Here is a 23,032-nt window from a genome sequence, read left to right as displayed (position 1 = left end):
TTCCCCATTATAACCTATGGGCAAAACGTCGAAACAGTGTCAAAACAGCGAAACAGTTTTGACGAAACAAAATGAAACGAAACACTGTTCCGTTGAAACAGAAATCAAAATGAAATGCTGCTGTTTCTCACAGCCCTAATATTAACCTGTGGAACTCACTGCTGCAGGAGGTGGAGGCCAACAGTGCAACAAGACTCAAAAAATATTAAAAGGATTAGACATAAAACATATGCAAATATATTAATAGACCTCTGGGTGCTACTGAAATGCAAAGCATAATGAATAAGTTTTCATAATAACCCAGAATTAACAAGCATTTACAACCTTCTTGGCACTAAGTGGCCCCATAGCTGAAATCAGGAGCACCGCTCTGCCCCCTGTAACACAAGAAGATATTTGGAGAGATCATCCCTCAGCCTTGGTCTCTGCTTGGGTTTCAGTTCTGTCATGTTCTAATATGCCATTTTGGAGAGTAAATGCTGTTAACCAAAAGAAAGGAGGGAGGTTTTATTCCAAAAGCAACCCCGGAAATAGAAAGCGCTGCTGCAGTTACTACTGACCCAATACCATGTTATCACTTCCAGCATGCAAGGCCACATGGCTTTTGGGAATGGGTGATGATACTAATGATGCTCCTGCTATGTTTGGAGGCATGTTTTTCTAAGATGCAGCTGCCTTATTAGCAACTGCCTTCCTTAGGAGGTTTAATTCAACTGGACAATCAGCGGAGATAAAGAGCACATGCTTCGAACAAGTTAATCTGTTCAAGATGACTTTGCTCACACAAAACTCTCCAATAGGATGCAATATCTCTACATTTCCCCCTGCAAAACAAATCCTCGTTGACTGATTACACTCAGAGGACATGACATTGTTTCCTAAGGACTTTTACAATCTGCCTGCTGGCTCTTACCAAATAAGCTTTTCAAGGGAATCACGACATACCGCAGCCATGTTGGAGAAATGATCTTCATGGATATATTGGGAAGTCAAAAGCAGCTCAAAATACTTTAGATGTATAAGCCAGACCAAACTCAATAAAATCGCAATAAATAATTACCTTAGAGAAAGTTCAGCTATACACACACACATGCACACACACACACACACAACTCTACCTTTAAAACTACCCAAAGCATGGTTCACACAATCAATGAATTGTTAGAAGATCATTCTGGTTTCTTCTTCATTGCTACAGACACCAGGACTTTTTGAGTTAACAGTATTTTCAGACCAAATTGAGAATTACTTTACATTACATTATTTCAGTCAAGTAAGCAGAAGCCCTGGGCAAGGGGAGCAAATGGACGATGAATAGAGTTATGTATTTCTGTGGCAGAGGAGGCTGTCTTAGCCCCAAGAACTGCATGGGACTGAGAGAAATCAGGTGAATATTGAAAATACCAACCCATAATCAACCCAGATAATTACACAAAGGATCTATGGCCTGGTACTGTCTCTCCTCCCTCCTCCATCCACAACCTGCCCCATTCTTTTTTTCTTACCCCCATCACTCCCACTGTGTCTCATGGCTTGTGACTTGCCAGAATTGAAAACCATGTCTCAGCTGCCAACCGATGAAAACCTTTTCACCTACCAGAAATTACAGACACATGCATTTTTGAAAACTTGGGACAATACATGAAAGCGATGCTGTCCAGACTGTGTGTCAGCATATTTATTGTTGTTGCTGGGCTCGGGTCAAAGGGCGGCAGAAGTGACAGCATGCTCAGCAGAAGCTGGAGTTCACAGATGCAGTTATTTGTGAGACAGAGGTGTTTAATAAGCAGGCGTGAATGTACGTGTGAGAATACGTGCCTGGGTGAGCGAGCGAGTGCCTCTAACTAATTCAGCTCTGCTTTTACACCACACCTCTCTGCGTGGTAGGAGTGAACATGTGTTTAAGTATATAGGGGTATGGATGAATGAGTATGTGTGTATGCAAGTGGGTGAATAAATACATATCCACAGAGGCGGCAGATGGGGATGTGAGAAGGTAGGTATAAACAAATGCACAGGAGCATCCCCATGTGCAAGCGCACACTCATGTGAACAAAACCCAAAGGGACATATGCTCCAACTGCAGTTAAGTGTTTGTCAGATCGTGTCACTGTCCCAATTTGGTGGTGTTTGCTGCCATACTACTGAGCGGATGCGATTCAAAGGACCCTTTTTGGACATGCAGCTTGCGATAAACCTCCTGTGCTAACAGCCTCTTTGGTCCAGTAGCAAATAGGCCGAGCGCCTTCCCTTGCTTTGCTTGTTAGAGCGTCTGTCAGTTGACACGTCTTTGGCTCCCTTTCTGAAACCACCTCAGGCGAGCTAACCCTAGCTGTCACCTCCACACGCACCAGGATTAAAGGTTCTCCGGAGTGCTTTGGAGGCCAGAGGGGAAGGTGGATGTGTGCTTACAGGAAGACCTTGCCGACTGTTTGATGTCTGTATGAGGTCTCTCCTTTTCAGTAGTGCTGTCTCCCTGCTTGGCAGGTCACTGTCTGCTGCACAGAACAAGATTCAGGAGTGATTTAACAGTTTGTTTTCTAATGCAACTGGAATCGCTGCACCCAGGAGGGAGGCTTCCTGCTACAGTATCACCCACTGCAGCTGCACTGTCAGCTTCAGTGCCTCCTGCACAGCCTGGGTTCTGCTTAATGGCCTTTGATCTGGATGGTTGCTACAAACATCTCCAATAAACACCCATTAAAGCAATAGAGATAGGGATCTAACCCCCTCACAGCTGCGGGAGGCAATTTGCTTGTATGCAAATAAAAACGGCGTGCATGTCGCATCTACAGCGGGACAGGATTGTCCCAACAAGCTCTGCTGCACCGGTTACAGCAACTCCTTCCAAAGCCAGCAGGGTTCAGGCAGAGGAAGCCAGGATGAGAGCTTTTCTCCTTAGCTGTTTGGCTTCTCCTGAATGGGCCCAAACAGAAAACACCTGCCATGCTGGCCAGTGGACCAGATACATGGGTACATATTGCCGTGTACTTGCTGGGCTGCCAGACATTCCTCTGCTGCCTGATACACTGTTGGTTCCAGTAGCCAGCAGTAAAAAGGCCGAGGACCAACTCTCAGTGAAGTTATCCTGAGGGTTAAACTGCAGCTCAGCATGCACCCTGGGTGAACCTGAGAAGTCACCAACTCTCCTCCCACAGCTAAGGTTCAACTTGCCAGCTACTGCTTTATAACCATTTGTTCTCCATGTCAAGCTCTCAGCTCAGGCAGAGAAGGGCACAGCAGCCCAGAGAGCAACACTGAGAGAAACCAGCTGAGAAATCGTCACACTAGGTGAGCGGGATAGGCATCTCAGCCCATATCTAGACCCACCTCTCTCTGCCTTGGTATCACCATGCCAGGAGCGTGCATGCGCACCCATGTACTTTTGAGGGCTCTGCACAGCTCCCCTGAACAGCTGTGCTCTTAGAGAGCAAAAAGTACTTTGGGAAGCCACCAGCTGTTGAATAACCAGCTGAGGATACAGGGGCATATACACGTCTCAAGCTGCCTGCCAGGTTATGCCAGAATCCCCACTCTTCTTGGCAGAGGATGAGTAGCTGTGTTGGCAGAAAGGGTCACTGGGTATGAATGCCCTCAAAATCCCACTGGCAAAACTTAGCAATGCAGACTAGGCTTCAGTGGCCAAATGGACCTTTCCTCGCAGTTGTCAGGCAGAGGAAGGGGCCCAAAAGGGCAGTGGGAGCCAGGTGTTTTCCTGATGTGGCTCTCTGCACAGCTTAAATCATCTTCTGGGAGACAGGACAGTCCTCTCTGCTGACTCCCTGCTCACATGTTACTTGGAGAACCTACTGTAGCATCTACTCTGAAAATAGATGGTTATTACCTGTGGGATTCAAACTATCCACCCTGTTCACAAGTGTCCAGCATTAGCTCCTGGTACTCTGAGAGGTTTCCAGCGAGACCCTACTGGGGAGCTACAGTTGAAGGGGTGGGGAGCAGGATGCGCATTTAGGATCACTACAATTATCCACCTGCTAAAAGATGACTACTACGATTGTTTTCATCAGACCAAGCAAGAAATCCACAATAGCCAACTTAAGTATAGAGACACAAGATACTTTTTAGACCTTGTTCACCCACTCCTTCCCCTACCACTTCAGAATCTGTACAGTTTTTTCCTTACATTGTGTTTCAGTGCTGAGTATCTAAATATCTCTAGGGATCGGTTTCCTTCATTTCTCCGAGATGCCATATGAGCACTGCCTACTGTCAAATCTGACAATCTGGGCTAGGAACTGGCTACTGGGACCAAGACAGATGGAGGTGTTTTGAGGGTTATGGGTTTGTTTGGTTTTTTTGGAAGGGGAAAAGTGACACCTCCCCAGCCAGAAGGAAAGGTGCCTTGGTCACTCCTGCTTTTTGTCAATGAAAAACAGCTAGGAACCTAATGAAACCCTCAAGATGCAGAAATAAATAAAACACACCACAAGGAAAGAGGCCTGGTATGATCACAGACATCTTGCTGCTTCCTATTATTCAGCATAATGATATCAGTCTCCAAGATTGTCGATTAATTCATTTTCTCCAAGGCTCCAATCTCACCCTGACCCTGTGTGAGCCATACCCTGGGTTGCAGAAGATGGAAACATAAAACTGGACATCATCAGCATGTTGAGAATACATTCACCCGCGTTCCCCACCCCTCCATATCACCCACAAACACATTTGCTATGAGGGGTGACAGTGCAACATGCTGATGCACCCCAGAAGGAGGAACCTCAGTGTAGACGGGTCACTTAGCACTGCCCTCCTGCGAGAATAGAAGGGGCAATGGGTCTCTGCTTTTTTAATGCCCGGGGGAAGGGATAGGTGGTATTTGTGTGGCAGACTGAAGAACCTGCAAGGGATTTCAAGACTGAGGCTGCTTACCTTTCCATTTACTTACTATGGCGACTTATCAAGAGTTTAAGGGGACACTGTTGTCCAACCTGGCTCAAGAGTCACATTTTGTAGAAGGGAAAAATATATATAAAATCCTTGCAGAAATGTTTCCTTTTTTTTTTTTTTTTTTAGTATCAGAAGATTTATTTTTACAAAAACATGCAAAAATCTCAAGTTGAAACATTTACCACCTAACTTTTGCATCTTGCAGAACATGGAAACATCCCTGGGTGAAAGCAGTAATTAAATGGTGTTTGTTTAAAAAAACTAGAGATGCAAAATAGTAAAAAAAATAAAAATAAAAATAAAAACTCAGTTTTCTTATCACTACCAATACCCTTTGTCAACTTCCACTGTCTAAAATGAATCAAAAGCAGCTGAGGAACAAACAAACAGATTTCCTATGTTCCTAATAAGTATGATTTCTGAAAAGACCATCCATGCTGTCCCTCTTAAAAGACAGTGATGTGTATAAAAGGTTGCTGATGGTGCCTTTATTGTGTGATTTGTCTTGGTTTTTTTGAAGTACTTCTTTTTAGCAGATTACCATGTATTTACAGTTAGCATAATTATATCTAATTACTTAATTAGCATGAATATGTGTAATTACTAACTTTGAATATGTAATTATGTCAGGGCAGCCTGTAATAAATGAGGTCATAAAAAAGCCCTCATTAGAACTCTATGGAAGGACGTCTGCTCTGCCCATGTGGCAACCGCATCACGGTGCTAAGGCTGTACCAGGCCTAACAGTGGAAAATAAGCCAAGTGCCAGTCATTGCCAGTCAGAAGTAGCAGAAGCTCACAACAAAGCAGTCATCAAATGTCTCCAGTGCCATTGTTTTTACTGTGGAAGAAGCCTCCCATTCAGAGTTAGCAAACTCCCCCAAACTAACCATTGCTTCACATACATTCTCTTGATGGAGGTTCAACAAAAATTAAATCCTTTCAAGGACACAATTTCTCATGTTGAGACTCCCTCTTTTTACTGCTGCTCTGGAAGAGTTTCAAAACAACTAAAATTTCTCTAGAGAAACCTTTCCCAAGGTATTTGTTCTGGCTAAACAGGTACGACTGTAGAATTTGCTATAGTATTTGTACAGAGCCTAAAGATCAAGAAGTTCCCTTACTACCTGCAGGGTCCACTTGGTTATTTATGACTACACAAAGCAAGGTGAGCCTCAAAAGCTTTCCATACGACTTCTCAAATTTTTGATCTTAGAAATCTGCAGCTCCTCCTAATTGCCTGTTTTTCATCATCAGGAATCCTAAATGTAGATAGATGGCAAAACAGATCCCACCAAATCCAATGGGAATGGGCAAATGGGAGGTAGCATGGAAAACCTCCATTGTTATCACCGAGTGCATCTATTCCTGGTCAAAATAGTGACATCTGACCTCTCCCATCAACACAACTGCAACCATGTACAATTTGTCCCAGGCAAACATCCATTGCTTTGTATTGATTGTGTGGTTAATTGTAGCAAAATGCCATTTCCTGCCCACAAGAACTGATAGTCCTTTTCAGGAAATGTTTTCAGGAGTCATGTTTTACTTTGTGACAAGCGCGGCTCGTGGGATGGATCCATCTGATCCACTGCTGAGTTTTTTTCTTTCTTCCATCTGATGACTTCTTTTCTTTACAGTCCCCTGGCCCAAACCAAGTTAGACCCAAATCTTGTCTAAAGTGTATTATTACTAGATGGCAATGGAGCACAGATTCATCAGAACCTGCCACTCTTCCTATGCCCTAAATGTTCAGTAAAAAAGATACATCCACCCAATCCCACTTCAGCAACCGGGGGGGGGCGGGGAGGTGTGGGGGAGAAGGGCTTTATTGCAATCAAATCTGAGCTCAATATGCCCAGGCTACACCCCATCTAAGACCTGACCCCTGGTTAAAACTTCTGTCTTGGCGTGAGAATCACTCAAGTAAAACTTTGGTTTATCTGAACAAGTCATTCCAAACCCTAGTGCAACCACTGCAATGTGCACTTGAAGCTTGCAGGATTACGGGGGCCAGAAAGGAGGGAAGGGGCAGAGTAAGAAGTCCAGAAGAGTCAGCCCTTCACAGTGTGGGGACAGTGCGATGCAGCCCCTGCTACCAACGAACAGAAGAGCGATTAAGACCCACACGCATCCCTTCTGTTCCCTTCGTTCTGGGAGCAGCAGCCAGGAGATGAAAAAGAAACCCCCCTGAAGCCAACACTCCCAGAAAGTCATAGGTGAGAGTGCCAGGTCCCACATCCTTCATCCTATTAGCAGAGAAAGGACAGTGTATCCATAGTCAGTAACAAATGTCTCTGTCTCCTTGCAGACAGCATTAACTAATGGCCCTGCTAGAGGAGAACCCACAGGACAGCATTGTACAGCAGCAGCGAGAGGGGCCACAGCTCAGCAGGCAGCGAGCTGTTTTCCATATTTCATCTGCAATTCCATTATGCAGAACTAAGTGGCTGGGAATAAACATCCGTCATTCCCGTGTGATAAGCGATGTTTGTTAGTATAGAGGGTGACAGAAATCTATATCACGCCAATGTACTATTAATACTACATTAAACATATAGAGTTCTTTCTCCCCATTGTAGTTCGGTAATGGGTATCGGCATGTCCTCAGCCCAGGCGCCACCCAGCAGTATGGCCAGCCAACTGGTGATGCTGATGGGGTAAGAAGAAAGTAAAGCTAAAGTGGAGGAGAAGCCACATGAATGCAGGCATGGTGCATTAGCAAAACCAGTCTGCACAGGACAGAAGCTGGGCTGCAGGGTTTACTTGGAGCTAACGCCTTTGCTAATGACAGACTGCACAGACTTGCTCCCAGGCCGTGGATTTAACGGCTGGGACTGATCAAAAGGAAAGTGCCTACTTGCCACTGATGTGCCCAAGCACTAAACCAATGCTTTTCCTAAATAGACTCTGCTGGGTACCAGTGGACTTCTGTCTCTCTCCTCCTGTTCAGCTCTCCTTCTGTGGTAGGGGTGGAAAAATGCAGTTGTGTCCAAGTTCTTGAGAGGAGAAAACAAGCTCTGTAAATGGTTAAAGGAATGAGAACAGCAAAACCACCCCAGGGCAGACACACCAGACCAAATTCAGGTTGGTTAGAGCCATGTGGGGAAAATACAAAACAAAAGGGAATCTACAACAGGGCTCCAAAAAGTCTGGCGATTTCAAAGGCGAAGTGCAAAAATATCCAAGGATTTATCCCTTCTCCACAGACAACAGAACCACTGAAGTGACAGGGAGGTTTGCTGGGGAAGATCTAAAAGACTGGGTCTTAAAATATAAAGAAACAGCAAAAAACAACCCTGTCTTTGGTCTCATAGCAGACACAGAATTAGGGACAGGTAATTCCAAAAGCTTCTGGAAAATCATTAAAGAGCTTTTAGCCTGCCAAGTCTTGACCATGGTTAGCACCTGAAGACGCATGTAAAGACTGGAGTCCTGTCTTCCACACTACTGGCCCTAGGCTGAGTCTTGGCAGGCAAGTCGAGAAGCAAGTGGTTTTCCATGAGCACGTGTATTTACAACGTTAAACTTTCCCCGTGTGGCCTGTTCCACGGGAGAAACGGTTACAGATTACAGCCCTAAGTGGTATTGTTGCATGCTGAACTTTTCAGGTTTTAATTATACCGAATCCGTGAAACATTTTCGCCAAATCCTGCTGTGATCTACTTCGCCTGCAACCCTGCTAAAATCTGATGAGACTCAGAGGGCATAACTCAGAGAAAAAACACGATCCTTTGAGCTGCTACCATCCCTACTAGAATGACGCTCACAAAACCACATGGTCACTTTGCACAATAGAGAGACAAGAGAAAGAGAGAAAACAAGCCAACAGTCTGCAAATCGCTTCGAGCTGAAGTGCTTTAAGAAACAGAGAACACAAACACGGCACAGAAGCACCACACTACTTCCAGGTTCCTTGGCTCCTTCTATCTAACCAACACCTCCTCCCCCGCTCTAGACAAACAGACCACGATACATACAATAAAAGAAAAAAAATCAAAGTGAAAGTCAGGCACGGTAATTGGATACACCCCATTGCTCTGGTGATTGAAGCGCAATGATCAGCAGCTTTGGATTGGAGGCCCAGCTCCTGATTTTCCTCTATGAGCTCCTGTGAAGGTAAGCAATAGGACTAGTCAGAGAGACCTCTCTGCATGAGAGGAAGGGTACTGCTCACCTTCGCCTGACTGTAAGAGAAGTGGCCATAAAGAATCAACATCCTGCCTAGCGCCCCACGCTGGGTGCATCGCTGTAGGCTCGGATGCGTGCTGCCTACAAGCGCCTCAGAGTTCGGATGTGGAGTCAGATTTCCTCGGCTTATGCATCAAGGTCTGGAAATCTGACAGGAGGCGACTCTGCAGAAACAAATTTCCCACCTTTGAGCAGCCAGAAAGGCAGCGACAATAACTTTTCTTGCAACCTTTTGTGCATCCAGTCCTGGCTGGAACGAAGACATGCGGAAAAGATGAAAAATAATGGGAGGGGAGATGATCTGAACCTTCCACGTGGTACAGTTTGTTTCTGGAGATTAGAAAAGGGTGAAGAAGCAGAGACGGGATGGCACCTCCTCTATTGACTGAGTAAGGACTCCATGCTTGGGGCAGCAGTGACCCCAGGAGCAGCCATGGAAAGCGCTGACCCTTATTCCCAAGGAAGCGTCCTTGTAATAGCTCTGATTTTCTTATTAGCTTATGAGGGCTCCTGCTCAGTAGGGAAGGAACTTCAGGAGTGGGTGAGGATGATATTGGTTATTTGAATAGACTGAGTTCACAGTGTACATAGGCATGGGGAGATTTTGTGCTTTTCGACAGCCCCTGTATATAAGTAATAGAGATCTGGATCTGTTGCCCTCTTTCTCCAGAAGTTTTCCATGCATCTGCCCTGTCTGCAAAGCCTTCTGCCCCTGCCCTTTGGACAGCTGGAGGTCTAAGGAGGCAGCCCTGGCTACAAGGTGAGAAAATCTCTTGATGTCAGAAGGGGACCCAGGGAGGCAGCTGGTCTCTCTAATGCCTCGTGCTCCCAAGTTGCTCTTGTTACTGCCCTAGTAGAGTGGCCACTGCAGACATCTGTAGACACCATTTTCAGGTGCTGCTGCCTCATGTGGGGAAGGTGATTGGTGGGTGGTGACAGGAGGGTGAAGGTGGGGTGGAGGGTGAGGGTGGGAAGTCTCCTATATGTATGCTGTGATGCTTGAGACCTGAGATTCAGTTTGGTTTCTGAACCATACAAGACCCATTCTCCTCACCAACCATTCTTCCTCCTCTTTAACTTCCTCCTTGTCTTTTCTCCTTCCCTGACTCCTTCCCCACCCTCATTCTCATCGCCCCATCGCCAGAAGGATCCGACTGGATCAGGCACTTACATGTGTCTGGTTTGTGGCAGTTGTGGCCTTGTCGGAAGTACTGGGGGTTCTCAATGACCGGAATACGGGTCATGCCGATCACCACCGTGTCTGGGCCAGCATCCAATGATGACGGTGTGGTGATACCATGGTTGATATGATGGAGAGGGCTGGCGGAGTCCTCCTCACCGCTGATCACTGCCACCGGACCTAAAAGCATCACACAAAAAATCATCAGGTATAACAATGGAGAAATGAGAGACTTGGATCCCCCTATTAATTGCAATTCATGGTTCATGGGGTTAGCTTCATCATCTGGGAAAACATTATGTCCAACTTCCTGCATAGGGTTAATTATGCAGGGAAGCTCTCTGATCCTGAGTGATCTGCTCTCCCAGATAACACATGAAGCAGAGGGATCCATCAAGTTCAGAGGCACCCGTCTGATAATCTTCGAGACTAATGCCCTCTGCTTCCAGAACAGCTACAGCACAGACCCCAGCCCTGCTCTCGGGGGTAGTATGAGATAGTCCAGTTCCTGGTCAAATACTACAACATTGGCCTGGTGCTTCCTAGGTTTCTAATTTATGCTCAGACCATCTCTCCCACTTGCTTAATCTCTCAACTCCACCCTCTTCTGGTCCAACCACACCTGCACTGACATAAACCTGATGGCTCCCCAAGGCCAGTCGTGGAGGGCCTTAGGCAAGCTCTAAAAGGAGGCAGAAGCAAGGTCTGCACTGAGCTGTGTCAAGCCCAGTGATTCCCCCCTGATCTCTAATTTGCCTGTTTTCTTCTCAAGTACTTTTGAATTCCCATTCCCCAACTTGTTGCTCACTCACAGGGATGCTTTATTGATCCCACCATCCAGACACAGGGAAAGGTGGCAGGCCTAATGGAGAGGCCCAAGTCCTCTCGCCACAATGCCCCCCAAGCAAGCGCTGACTCTTGTTGCTCGGTGGGAACTGAAGTGGCGTGTGCCCCGTTGCCACAGTCTACTCAGATGACAATTCTACGAAAAACACCCCCTTTCTTCTCCCAAGATATCCAAACACCCAGCTCCACAGCCATCTTTAACATCCTAAACCTCTATACCCTCTCTCCTTGTAATTCCCACATCCCAAACACCCATACTTATATCACTGCCCTCTTGCAAAGACTACCCACTAAACCCCATGTGTTCACACCCCTGCAACCATGCATAACACACACATACAGCCAAGAACACAATGTCCAACTCCACACAGACACGTGCCATTTCCCAGATGCACACTGATGCCCTGAAGCTGACCTGAAAGCCATGTCCTGCTTCTCAAACCACCAGATATTTTACAAGCCTCAGTTATACTCTGATTTTAGGGTGCTGTTTTTTTACAGTTTTCAATGCGGGAATGTCCTCAAGCCAGACACCTTAATGAAACTTCAGGGTTCATCATGAATGTATTTCCCCCTATTAATGCCACCGGCATGACCCTCCACACCTACACCCCCATCCGTAGGCCTAAAATCCCAAGCTCTGGCTACCTCTCCTGTACGAATGGGGGACCCTGAAGAGCTTAGGAAAGACAGCATTTCATTGCAAGCCTCTGCAAGGATGCACTCCTCAGATCCCTAATCAAACACACAGCAATTTATTCAGACACTGGGGGAAGAAAAATCCCAGCCAGCTGGAGACACTTCTCTTTTCTTTTCTGGAAGCTGCCAGAGGCTAACAGTAGGTCAACCCAAGATGAGCAGAGCTGCTGCATTCAGGCTTTAAACCCATTCAAGTTATCCTGCCTTTTACCTGCGCCACATAGAAAATGTCTCTCTTCTGTCACTAATCTATTTCTAATTGCACAATTACTTTATTATGTGGTGCTAGTAACAAAGAAGAGAGTCTTCAAGTCATTTTACTCTCCCGGAGCTTCTGAGCGGATCCGGAGAATACGGGCTCCGCTCAGACATTCTGACTGCATTAATCTAGTCTAAAGCTCGCTCATTTTGCAGACTTCAAGTATTGTTTGTTCTTTCGAGCGGGACATAATAAAATTATTGTGTAATTAACGGATTCCTGGCAGCCGTGACAGGTGTTTTAGTCGCAAGGAAAAGTCTCTCCCTTTATTGTGAGTCTCTTTTGGCAGGTTCGTGCCTTTTTTTTTCCTCTTTTTTTGTAGTTATTTTCAGAACCCAGATAATTCTCAGCTCCTGTGACATTAGAGGAAACAGAAGAATTCAGCTTCTGCGCCACATGCTTCTGTTGGGAGTAGAACTGAACACAAGCAGCTATCAGGTGTTTTCAGTTTGCGTCGAAACTAAAAGGCATTCAAAGGACAAACAGGAAGTGCACGACTATGAGTGTCTGCGTGTGGACGTGCATGTATGTGCGCACTTGTCGTGGACCTGTGCACAACCGGTGTGTGACTGCAAGCAGCAGGAAGGGTGCTTTCTGGGGGTAACCTGCCCACTGGATGCTGAGAAGTCAGACACGGAGAAGAGGATGGCAAGCACTGCGGGCACTAGCGATGGGTGAGAGCCACAGATCTCCATGACCTCAAAACTGTCCTATGGAAAACTGTTGCTTCTATTTAAATGTCTCTAGCCCTGGGGCTTCAACCACTCCCCTTACAAGATGGATATCATGCTGATCTACCTGGTTGGTCATAGATGCTTCCTTGGAATTTGTCTATATTCCTGTTATCTTCAAGACAGGAGAGAACTGGAAGAGGACTCCCAGGCTATCAAGTCCAGACCCCTGCATTGGCTGGCAACCATTCATCCAAGGAATCACTGGTTCAAACTCTCACACACAACTGCAAGGCAGGAAAGATTACATGCTTTGACCCCCTGCAACATGCCAGAGGTAACAGCAGGGGAGATGAAGACACCGACAATGCCCTGCCGCTGCAACCACAGAAGTAATTGGCTAATGTAGATTCAAAGGATCCTAGAAAGAGGACCCTGCTCACACTCTACAGAAGAAGGCAAAACCCCCCACAGTCCTTGAAAGTCTGACCTAGAAGGAAAAAATCCTTCCCGACTCCAAATCAATCTGATCTTGCATGGAAGAGCAAGGCTCACTGGGTTCCCATCCCATTGCTGCTAGCTCCTGAGCTCTGGGTTTTCGTCCTTTGTGGATTCCACACACAACTCACCCCTTCCCCACCCCGCCAAGCAGGCTGCCACCACCTCTCCCAGCGGCACCATGTACCAGCCCCAGTTCCCCCACCGGTTCTTCTAGGTCACCCTGTTAAACTGGCCATCGTTTCAGTCAGCCTGAAGAGACAACAATGTAAGCTATGGGAAGCAGCTTCACAGGGCTATGTTTGCATGGATGTTCTCCTGAACCTTTTAGCATCAGCTCAGTTCCTGATGTCCTAAATGAGGGATGTGGTGTGGTTGAAGGGATATGGTGGAACTGAGCAAAAAAGGTGGTTAACAGTCATCATGATTAGAACTTATTTAAAAATTTTACTATTTTGGTTGTACCTATTTTTTTAAATATAAGAATACCAGTAAAACCCACCTATAGTAGATGTTATTGTACCAGTCAGAAACTGTGTTGATCAATACAAAGTACTCTGATTTGTCGAGGAAAATACACTATATCAGCAAAAGGACTTTACTAGCAACATAACTGCTAGGCCTTTTGGTGGCTGAGCCATCAGTAAAAGCCTCTTCTCTGCTGAAGGAGCATTGCCAGAAAGACGTGAAAGTGTGGACCTCAACTAAAAGACCCTTGAGATGCTCCCACCATAGCACGGTTTTGATAAACAGTGCTATAAATGTAGGCTTTGATTTTTGAAATATACTGAGAAGCTAGAACTTCAACAGAGGTCACAGGCAGCTGCAGGTGTTCCCCACCTGCGTCCCATCAGCCCTTGGGAGAGCAAGAAATGCTACATGCTGAAACCTAGAGGAGCACATGTCGATGGCACTTGGGCTCTGGCTTGTTCAACACGTACAGGGCCTTTGGCCTCTAAGTCACTGACTCCCAATCGATCCCATCTTGGAGGTAATGGGAACATCCCCACCCCTTCTAATGACTCTCCACTAAAATTACTCTCACCCAGGATTTGAACCAATAGCTTCTAAAGATTCACGCAAAGGGACAGACTTTCCAGGATGATGTCAGGGAACCTGAAGAAACACCCTGGCCAGGGAAGAGAAGGATGCAGAATTCAGTTCTAGAGATGGCCCCAATTTAGTAATGCAGAAAATGATCCCTAAATGCTAGGAGTTTGTCTGGTCAGTTAGGAGCATTTGTACAGTGCATTGGGATCAATTTGAAGAGAGCAGTGGAAATTGAGTGCATCCTCTGACAGACAACAGTGAAAGCACATGACATATCTTACAATGAAATGATGCTACCAGTGCATTTTGGTTTATCTCAGTGCAGTGAGACAAGTGGATAATCCTGCACTGGTAGAATTTACTTAACCTCAAAAGCTCTGATGCCAAACTCAGAATAAGCATCACCTACAGGAAAAGCAGGAATTACAAAGGACGAATCCACAGGATGGTGAAGATCATAGGCTTCTTGCAGATAATATACATCAGTCTGCCTCTGAGGACACAACCATCTTTTGCCAAGACCAAACATACAACATACCGTGCTTGGTCCCCGCATGTCCAATGCCAAGAATACACAATAATGGTCAAAACAGAGATTAATTCTGGAAGCACTTATGATCCCTGGAAAATGCACAGCTGGAGACCAGGAGGCACAGTTATCAGATAGCACCCAGCTACTTCCTTCCTCATGCACTCAAGACCAAGACATCATCAGATTAAGCACAACGCTCACAAGCAAATGTTCAGGTTTCCTCCATCCTTAGGATGATAGGAAGGTAAGACTGGAAAGGATCCCCTGAAGTCATGTAATCCAGCCCCCTGGTCAAGGCAGGATCATCCCTGACTGAGCCAACCCAGCCAAGTGTCTTCCTCATTTAGTTGTTATTTTATGCTTTTCTTACATTTCTAGCTCCTTGCCTTGTGCTTAGACATCTGCCAACCAACATATCACTCCATACCAACCAGTGACACTGGCTCTTGTGTTTTCTTTCACTCCTAAAACCTCCCGTCTCCACCGTTGTGTAGCACAGGGCCATGTAGCTTTGATCAAAAATACCTTTCTTCCATCCAAAGGGCTCTCTAGAAGAAGGAGTGATGCTCCTTTCTATCTTTTTCATTCTCTGCTCCCATTCATGCCCCACCACCAAGCACTAGAAATTCCTGCATCATCTTGCCCCCTTCCCCAATCCTTCTCTTCCCCTTTTTTTCATCAAGGCTTCTTCCAGTTCTTCCCCAGAATTACTCCGATTCCCCACCCTCTCCTCCTGGTTTGATTCTGCCTTCACATCTGTAACCCATCCCTCTTTTCAGCTGCAAAGCAGATCCTTCTCCTGTCTTCAAGTTCCCCTGAAACTGCTGTCCCTGAGAAAATATCCTATCAGCTTTTCTTTGTTGCAGTCTCCTGTGGTTACCCCTGTTTGTGTGTGTTTGGAAACTCAGTGACACACAGTACACCTCTCCGTCTATGTCTGCAAAGTGCCTGGCAAATTTACACAGTTATGTGGGTAATTTGTTATAAAAATAAAGTAAATAATAAATAGCTAAAGGAGCTCCTATTTTCATGACCACATCCTAATGGTCAATCATTTAAGGCAGTGAAGAGGTATATTTTCTGGCAGGACATACACATAACCACAGATTAAAGACAATAAGATAATGGTCACTTCATGAACCTCCATAACAATGAATTCTCCAAGCAGACAGGTGCAGAGAATCAAAAACACCCTCCTGTTAGAGAGAATAACCTCTACCAAGCATCCTCGGCAGGTCAGGCCGATTCTTTAATAGGCCTGCTCATGACTGGAGCTCGCCCAAGCTGTAATATTTTTACTGGCAGTTAAATGGCCTTCAGAAAATAGTTTTTCCCATATCTGAAGAGGGTGGGGTGCGGGGGGACCCACAGTGTGTTTATCTTCTCGTCTGAGCTTTATGAGTCTCCTTCTGGTGAACCTAAGTGCCTATCTACACAATAACCGGGATCTTCAAAGCCAGCAAGAGAACAAGGGCACCCATTTCTCATTCCTTTCAATGGCAACTGGTCCTCCAGAAGTCTCTAGTGATTCTCTGAAATCCCTGGGCTATCAGTGATGGCATATAATTCTCTGGCTTCATTTGCTGTACCTGTAGTTTGTAGTCTGGATGGGGCAGCAAAATGGATGTGATTCCCAAACATGGTTCCAGAAGGTTTTCCCTCATCCACACTAGAAATAAGAAACAGCAGCAGAAAGCACAGGCCCTGATTAGGTCTAAGAGCTATGAAAGAGTGCATCCCACATTTCAGGACATACACACCCACACCAGAGGGAACTGACCTTTGGAATGGGATTTTTGATCTGATAATCAGCATAAAAGAACTAATTGTGCCATCCAAATTCCATTGTATAATACAAAGAGCCACATAATTAACCTATTTAATTAAGGATTGTATATGACCCATAATGGAGGGTGGGGGAAGGAACTTTGTCTACAAACTGGGTCACCACAAAATACATACCACATTCTGAAACAGAGCTGGTTTTATATATTTTTATACACACACACACACACACACACACACACACACACACACACTTTTATATATGAGAATACATATATAAAATATAATCCACCTTGTTAAATTTCTCTGGCTTCTAGCTTTGACCTCAAACTTTGACTGGAGCTTCTTTAGATCAGGAGACTTCAAATTAAATCCTTTGCATCAAAGGGTCATCTCACCAGCAGATGAATGTTCCCCAGACAGACCTTTCCAGCCTTGTATATATAGTCAATTTGCTTCACCATAATAATGAAGACATTGATTCCTGCCATAGGGATCATTAAAAACTGGGGTCTGTTATAAACACGGTTTGTTGTCACACATGTGCATGTGTGGGCTGAAATTCACACACACACACACACACACACACACACACACACACACACACACGACAACCTACCAGTAATTATAACAAACCCTTTTAATAACAAACCCTGGCTTTTAACAATTCCCAACAGCAGGAACTGATTTCTTCATTATTATGATGTAGCAAATTGATTAACCCAAGTATAGCAAACATCCTCTTTTAATGAACTTTTCTTCCCATCCTAGGGGGGTCATTATAAGGAGGGAGTATATACACACATATATAAATCACAGAGCAAAACAGCACCAACCTGCAGCTTCCCCCTCAAAAAGGCTTCAAAAATAATAATAAATTCAACCTTTTGCTGGAGTTGAAATCAAACACTGACTCATCCCCCAGGAGTGAGCCCTGTACCATCAAGCATGGGAACTGAAACTCATAAAACACAATAAGTGAAAGCACAACAAATACAATTAAAAATCTGGCTGTGCTCAGAGATAGATTGTATTTACTGTCTCATAAAAAGAGTCTTGTCCTGTCAGGCAAACAAAAGGAAATCAATTTCTTAATTTTTTATTGGCAGATGTAGGCGGAGGGCCAAGTTCGCACTCGATGCCTGAAGGCAGGGATTGGATTGGAGGCAGGTTGCCAATAGCTCCCACTTGCCCCTTTTCCCTCCTGCAAAGGGACTTATCTCCCCACCCCTTTCCTTTCCATTTTTTTTTTTTTTTTTTTGCCTCTGGTGCTGTTGCCTCAGTCTTTCTACCTCTGATATCTATCTATCTCAGCAGATCGCTTGGTCCTCTAGCCTGAAGGATTTCCTTCCCTGCAAAGTGGCTCTACCAATAGGCATAAGAGACTTCAGACTCCCCCAAACCCATGTGCCACTACTTTTTGCATCCAGTTCAAACCACCCTTCCCTCATCCACACAGTTCTGTGCAATACCACTCCTGTCCCCAGCTGTGCAGTTCCTTCACACTGCACCCTCCATCTCCTCTGACCATATTATTAGGGTTTCCCTACCTCAGGAACAGCTTCCAACTGCATATCAGCCAAGTGCCAGGCTGTTTCTTCCTTACAGAATTCATGGTGATCAGTCATGAGCCTCACAGCTCCATCAACCCACTGCTACTCTTACTCAAATACCACTCGATGGGGGTGAGAAGTAGAACCAAAGGGACACAGCCAGGAGCACAAATGGCAGCCAGAGATGGGCCCCGATTCCTGAGACTTCCCCGATGCAAACCCAGACAAGGGTGCAAGAACAGAAGCTCTTCCGGAGAGGGGAATCGGCACACTACTTATGTTCAAAGACACTGTCCCAAACGAATCACACCCACCTCACACCCAGGGAGGCAGAAGAAGAGAAGAAAAGTGGCTGCATTTCAGCTGGCTCTGTAGCTACTGCTCCCAAACCTTCTGCCCCATGGACAAATAATATATAGTGTTAGCTACAGCTGGACTGCAGACAAATGGAGGGTTCGACAAGCCGCTCTCCTTTAATCAGGTTTAAGAAATGAGGCACACTGAAGAAGTTATCTACTTCTGGGCCACTTGCAGTGCTTCTTGTGAACCATCCAGGACAGAAATGTAAGCAGTTGTCTCACCTTGGTATAGATGCACACTAAGACCTAGACCACTTGGCTGAGAGCACATAAAGTAAGGGAGCCAGGAGGATGTACTACACAGCTCCTTGCAGAGCTAGATGAGCTTCTCTGTCACTTAATGAGCTAAAATAAATTAAGGTCTTGCCCAACTATAGATATTAATAATCCTATGGCACGTTTTAAAGGTGAAGGGGTGCTAGTTCCAGGGTTCTGCTCGAATTCTACTTCATGGACTTTCATTCCACCTCTCCAAGAAAAAAAGAAATAAAAAACATCATTAGATTATATCTGTAGTTTCTTTTCTTCTCCTTTGCATCTCCCATGCTTTTCTTCTCCTTTGCATCTCCCATGGGCCGTTTAAACCCCAGCTGTCCCACATGAGAACAGGCTTCATTTCTGTAGTAAGCAAATGACTCCTACACATACAAGGCTTCAAGTGATGTGGGATCCTACAGAATAAGGGGTGCCATGAAAATGGAAGCCATTCAAAGGATAATGTTTCTTTCTTTGCAAACTAATATTTTCCAATTATCTTTAGTCATTCTTTCAACTGTGGATGGGATAATACACATTAATACTACAGAGGGTCATCTAACCCCACAAAGTGGCATCACACCCCCCTCGACCTCAAGGATTCTTGAGTCATAAAAATGATACAGTTTTCTCTAAATCTGTCATATTCCAGGGAACTCCTCTTTTGGGAGCATTTTTCCCCTCTCAGGAACTCCTCTTTTGGGAGCATTTTTCCCCTCTCACCTTTATTTATGGAGTTTTGACATGAATCCCATAAGCACTTGCACACTGAGAATGGAAACGTTAAGATCAAATCATATAAAATATAAAGTCAATGAAGACAATAGCACAAATACATAAATCCTGGAGTACAAGCAAAAGGAAATGCCTACAATAAAAAGATAATCTGAAAATTAAAAGGGAAGGCCTCCACCAAGCCCACACCCTGTGTGACAGCAACTCCAACTCCCTCACTCTATTGATAAGAACAGAGAGGATAATTTTTACTGTATTGCCTAAAGCCCTAGGCCTACCTGGACCACGTGTCTCCAAATCGGGAAGAGCCATCTAGTGGGACTGTGAACATGACACTGTAGGGTTAAGCATCACAGTGCTTCATCCTTCCATCTAAGGATCTCAAAGCAATTTTAGGATTAACTAAGGCTAAGCTTTCTCCCAGAACACAGATAAAATATAGATGGGAATAGTTTTGCCTGTCTCCCAAGGAAATGCTTCAACCTCTGAGATGGAACGTGGCAGCTATTTAATAGCACATGGCAACAGGAGAGGAAGCCAAGCATATTTTATCTGACTGTAACTGCAGGACGGAAGACAATGTTTAATCACCATACCTTGCTGGCATTTAACCAGGACTGAGTAGCTAGCAGCGCTGTTCTTAAGCCATCTTTAGTCACTCTCCATGATTTCCCTCTCCAGCTTCCTCTGTTTACATGTTAAAAGCTGATTCTCTGCCCGCCAGGCCTGCACACGCATCCTGACATCTGAAAATCCAGCTGGGGTCTCTGTCTCATGCATCAATCGCTAGAAAGAAATCTCCTGTGATCACATCCTGGCGTGGCAGAGTCCATGCCAGCAATATTGACATCCACAGAAGTAACAGGACCAGAAGCATGGTTTTGGCAGGCAAAGCAGCAAATCTGCCCTGAAGGCACAAGGAGAACAGGACAGCAAAGCAAGAGGAGGGGGCAATTTTTCCAGAGTCAGTGGCTGCCATTTTAATTACTCAATATGTCCTTTGGACCCGATTCTCAGAGTAGCATGTGTTCAAGACTTCTAACAATGTCAGGCATTTTACTTATTGAATTCCTCTTTATATGGGGAAGACACTGGGATTTAATTATGGCACTGACTTCCCAATGAATCCAATAAGAAGTCCTGTGTATCAGTGTTGCAGAGACTGTAGATACATGCTGTTGCCGTACCCAGCTGAAACGGAAAGAACCAGGGTGTTGCCTAGATGGGGGGGTCACAGGAACCCACTGCTGCACCAACATCTCACTGTAAGCAGTGCACCGTGTGCCAATCTGCATTGTCTATAGTACAGACATGCTGGTCGCCACAAACACCGAAGTAGTACAAGACCCAGAGAGGGCCATGGTGTTTAGGAAACATTCAGAGGCCCGACTTAGGCATGGTTACAGGCAAACTCACAACTGCAAATGCCAATCCTCCACTTCAGATCATTTCTCTAGTGGACCCAAACAGGACAGAAGGCCCTTTGCTGTTCATTTGCTCAGGGTGCCTGTTTGCTGCATGTAAACACGAAAGTTCATTGGGTCAGGTTTACAACCAAGATGTATGCTTACAACTGCCATTGGCAGTCCTGCACCATTGAAGGGAACGGATTTGGGGCTAGGGACACACGTGGAATGAAATGTCAAGCCAAGGATACACCTGCCTGCTTGGTTAGCTATCCCTGCAGAGACTCAACATCTGAGCATGTTTTTCCAGGACAGCTAGAAGCTGGCAAGTCTGGCGGGTCCTCCACTGATACAGCTGCTTAGCACTTCTGATGCTATCACCTAGTGCTGCCTCTTATCCCTCTTTGGCTCAGCCTGGCATAGTGGGTGCTTCAAGCAAATACACCTGAGAGGTATTTTGTCTGGATCTAACAGAGAGTGGAGCCCAGCAGTAGCTGAAGTCTTGGAAGAGATGGGCGTAGCTGGGATTCTCAGTTGATTACATGATGAATTCCTCTTCTCCTTCCACCTGGCAGCCACCACTTGCCATTACCTTAACTCACTTCAGGCCATGCTTCATCTTGTCAGATCTTCTTCACCACAATCGTGGGTCATCTGAGCCATGAGCTCCCAGCTGTGCAGCATCCGCCTGCCCCGTGGTCTGCAGTCCACACCCCAGGAGCTCAGCCACCACCACGCCAAGTTTGCTACTCTTTCATGTCATTTTTCTTGTCTCCTGTTTTTGAAGGCAGAGTCCTAATGCTGTCACCTGGAGGGCACCTTGAACTCCAGAACCGTGCACACTTTACAATGTGAGAGACGGGCAGTTGCTGGGTAAAGGCCTCAGCAGTGCCTATTAATCTCTTGGCTCACTCATCCCTATCACAGACACACCGTAAAAATGATATAAGCATTTCATTCAAACGGCACTGCAGAGGGAGTGGGACGAGAGCACACGGTGGATTGATTTCCAGTATGTCTGCTCTTTACCTTCAGGTATAAATACAACAGAAAAATCAATCGGAATAACAGCATATCAGCTTTCTAATCTCTTCTGTTCATAAGGCGCGTTTTATACACTGCAGAAATTGCTACACTACATCTGCACGCATGCACGCACGCACACACACACACGTGTACGTGTTCCTCCTCACATAAAAGCTGTCACCTCTGCCCGTGAGCACACTCACACATGCATCCATTCATGCACAGGTTTCAATGAGACTCTTTAATAAAAGGGCTTTACGACATTCAAATACCAAATGTCACCTTTACCATTTTACAGTGGGATATTTGAGGCCCAGATGCTCAGCGAGTGGCATGAGGGTACTTCATCAAATTCACAACAAAGCCAGCACTAAAACCCAAATTCCCTGACTCCACTGACTACAGACACATGTTGTCACTTGCTCACTCACTTATACATGCATGTTTGCGTAACCAGGTGGAAGCAGGTTAACACACAGACACTTGCAGTCACCCAAACACTGGCTTACCCAGGCTTGCATGCACGTGGTGCTCACGGACCATCTCACTCACTCATCTCTGCTCATTCACCATCATCCACAGGTAAAGGTGAGGAGAAGGACACTCAGCATCGTAATGCTCCTTGTGTGAGAATCACCCTGGCATTTCACATGCCATTTGCACCTTTTGTGCCCTCAAAGATACCCAAGTGCGATTCTATCCAAATGTCCAAGCCATGAGCATGAGCAGCCCTCAGAACCAGAGCTGACTGTTCAGGGTTACATGCATCCATGCACATGCTTGTGCTCTCACACACACATGCACATACACACACACACAGACACTTCCTTTTCCCTTCTTTGTTTCCAATTTAGCATTGGCCCAAGACTGTTAATCTCGTTCCTGGCCCCCAGCCATTGCAGAGTGCAACTGTGACAAACTGATAAACACTTTAACCAAGCCCTGACTCTTGAATCCAGGCATACAAAGAGCTGAGCTACAGCAAAGGACTGCTTGGCATGGAAACAAGGGGAAACTTTCCACACACACACACACACACACACACACACACACACACAAACAAGGGGAAACTTTCCACA

At 45.6% G+C, this 23,032-nt stretch overlaps 1 protein-coding gene across 3 annotated transcripts in view; it reads right to left on the bottom strand.

Annotated features, from left to right (window-relative positions):
- NTRK3 (neurotrophic receptor tyrosine kinase 3) overlaps positions 1-23,032 on the bottom strand; it is a 291,538-nt gene that overhangs the window by 107,631 nt on the left and 160,875 nt on the right. For all 3 annotated transcript variants that reach the window (XM_019533747.1, XM_019533748.1, XM_019533749.1), the window contains one exon: positions 10,271-10,459. In XM_019533747.1, coding sequence (XP_019389292.1) covers positions 10,271-10,459 — 189 coding nt within the window. The remainder of the gene's footprint in view (positions 1-10,270; positions 10,460-23,032) is intronic.

Source organism: Crocodylus porosus, unplaced genomic scaffold, assembly GCF_001723895.1.
Source record: "Crocodylus porosus isolate Cpor-Errol unplaced genomic scaffold, CroPor_comp1, whole genome shotgun sequence".
In the NCBI taxonomy this organism is placed as follows: Eukaryota; Metazoa; Chordata; order Crocodylia; family Crocodylidae; genus Crocodylus; species Crocodylus porosus.
Note: the sequence above shows the minus strand (reverse complement) of the source record. Positions and strands in the feature narration are given on the sequence as shown.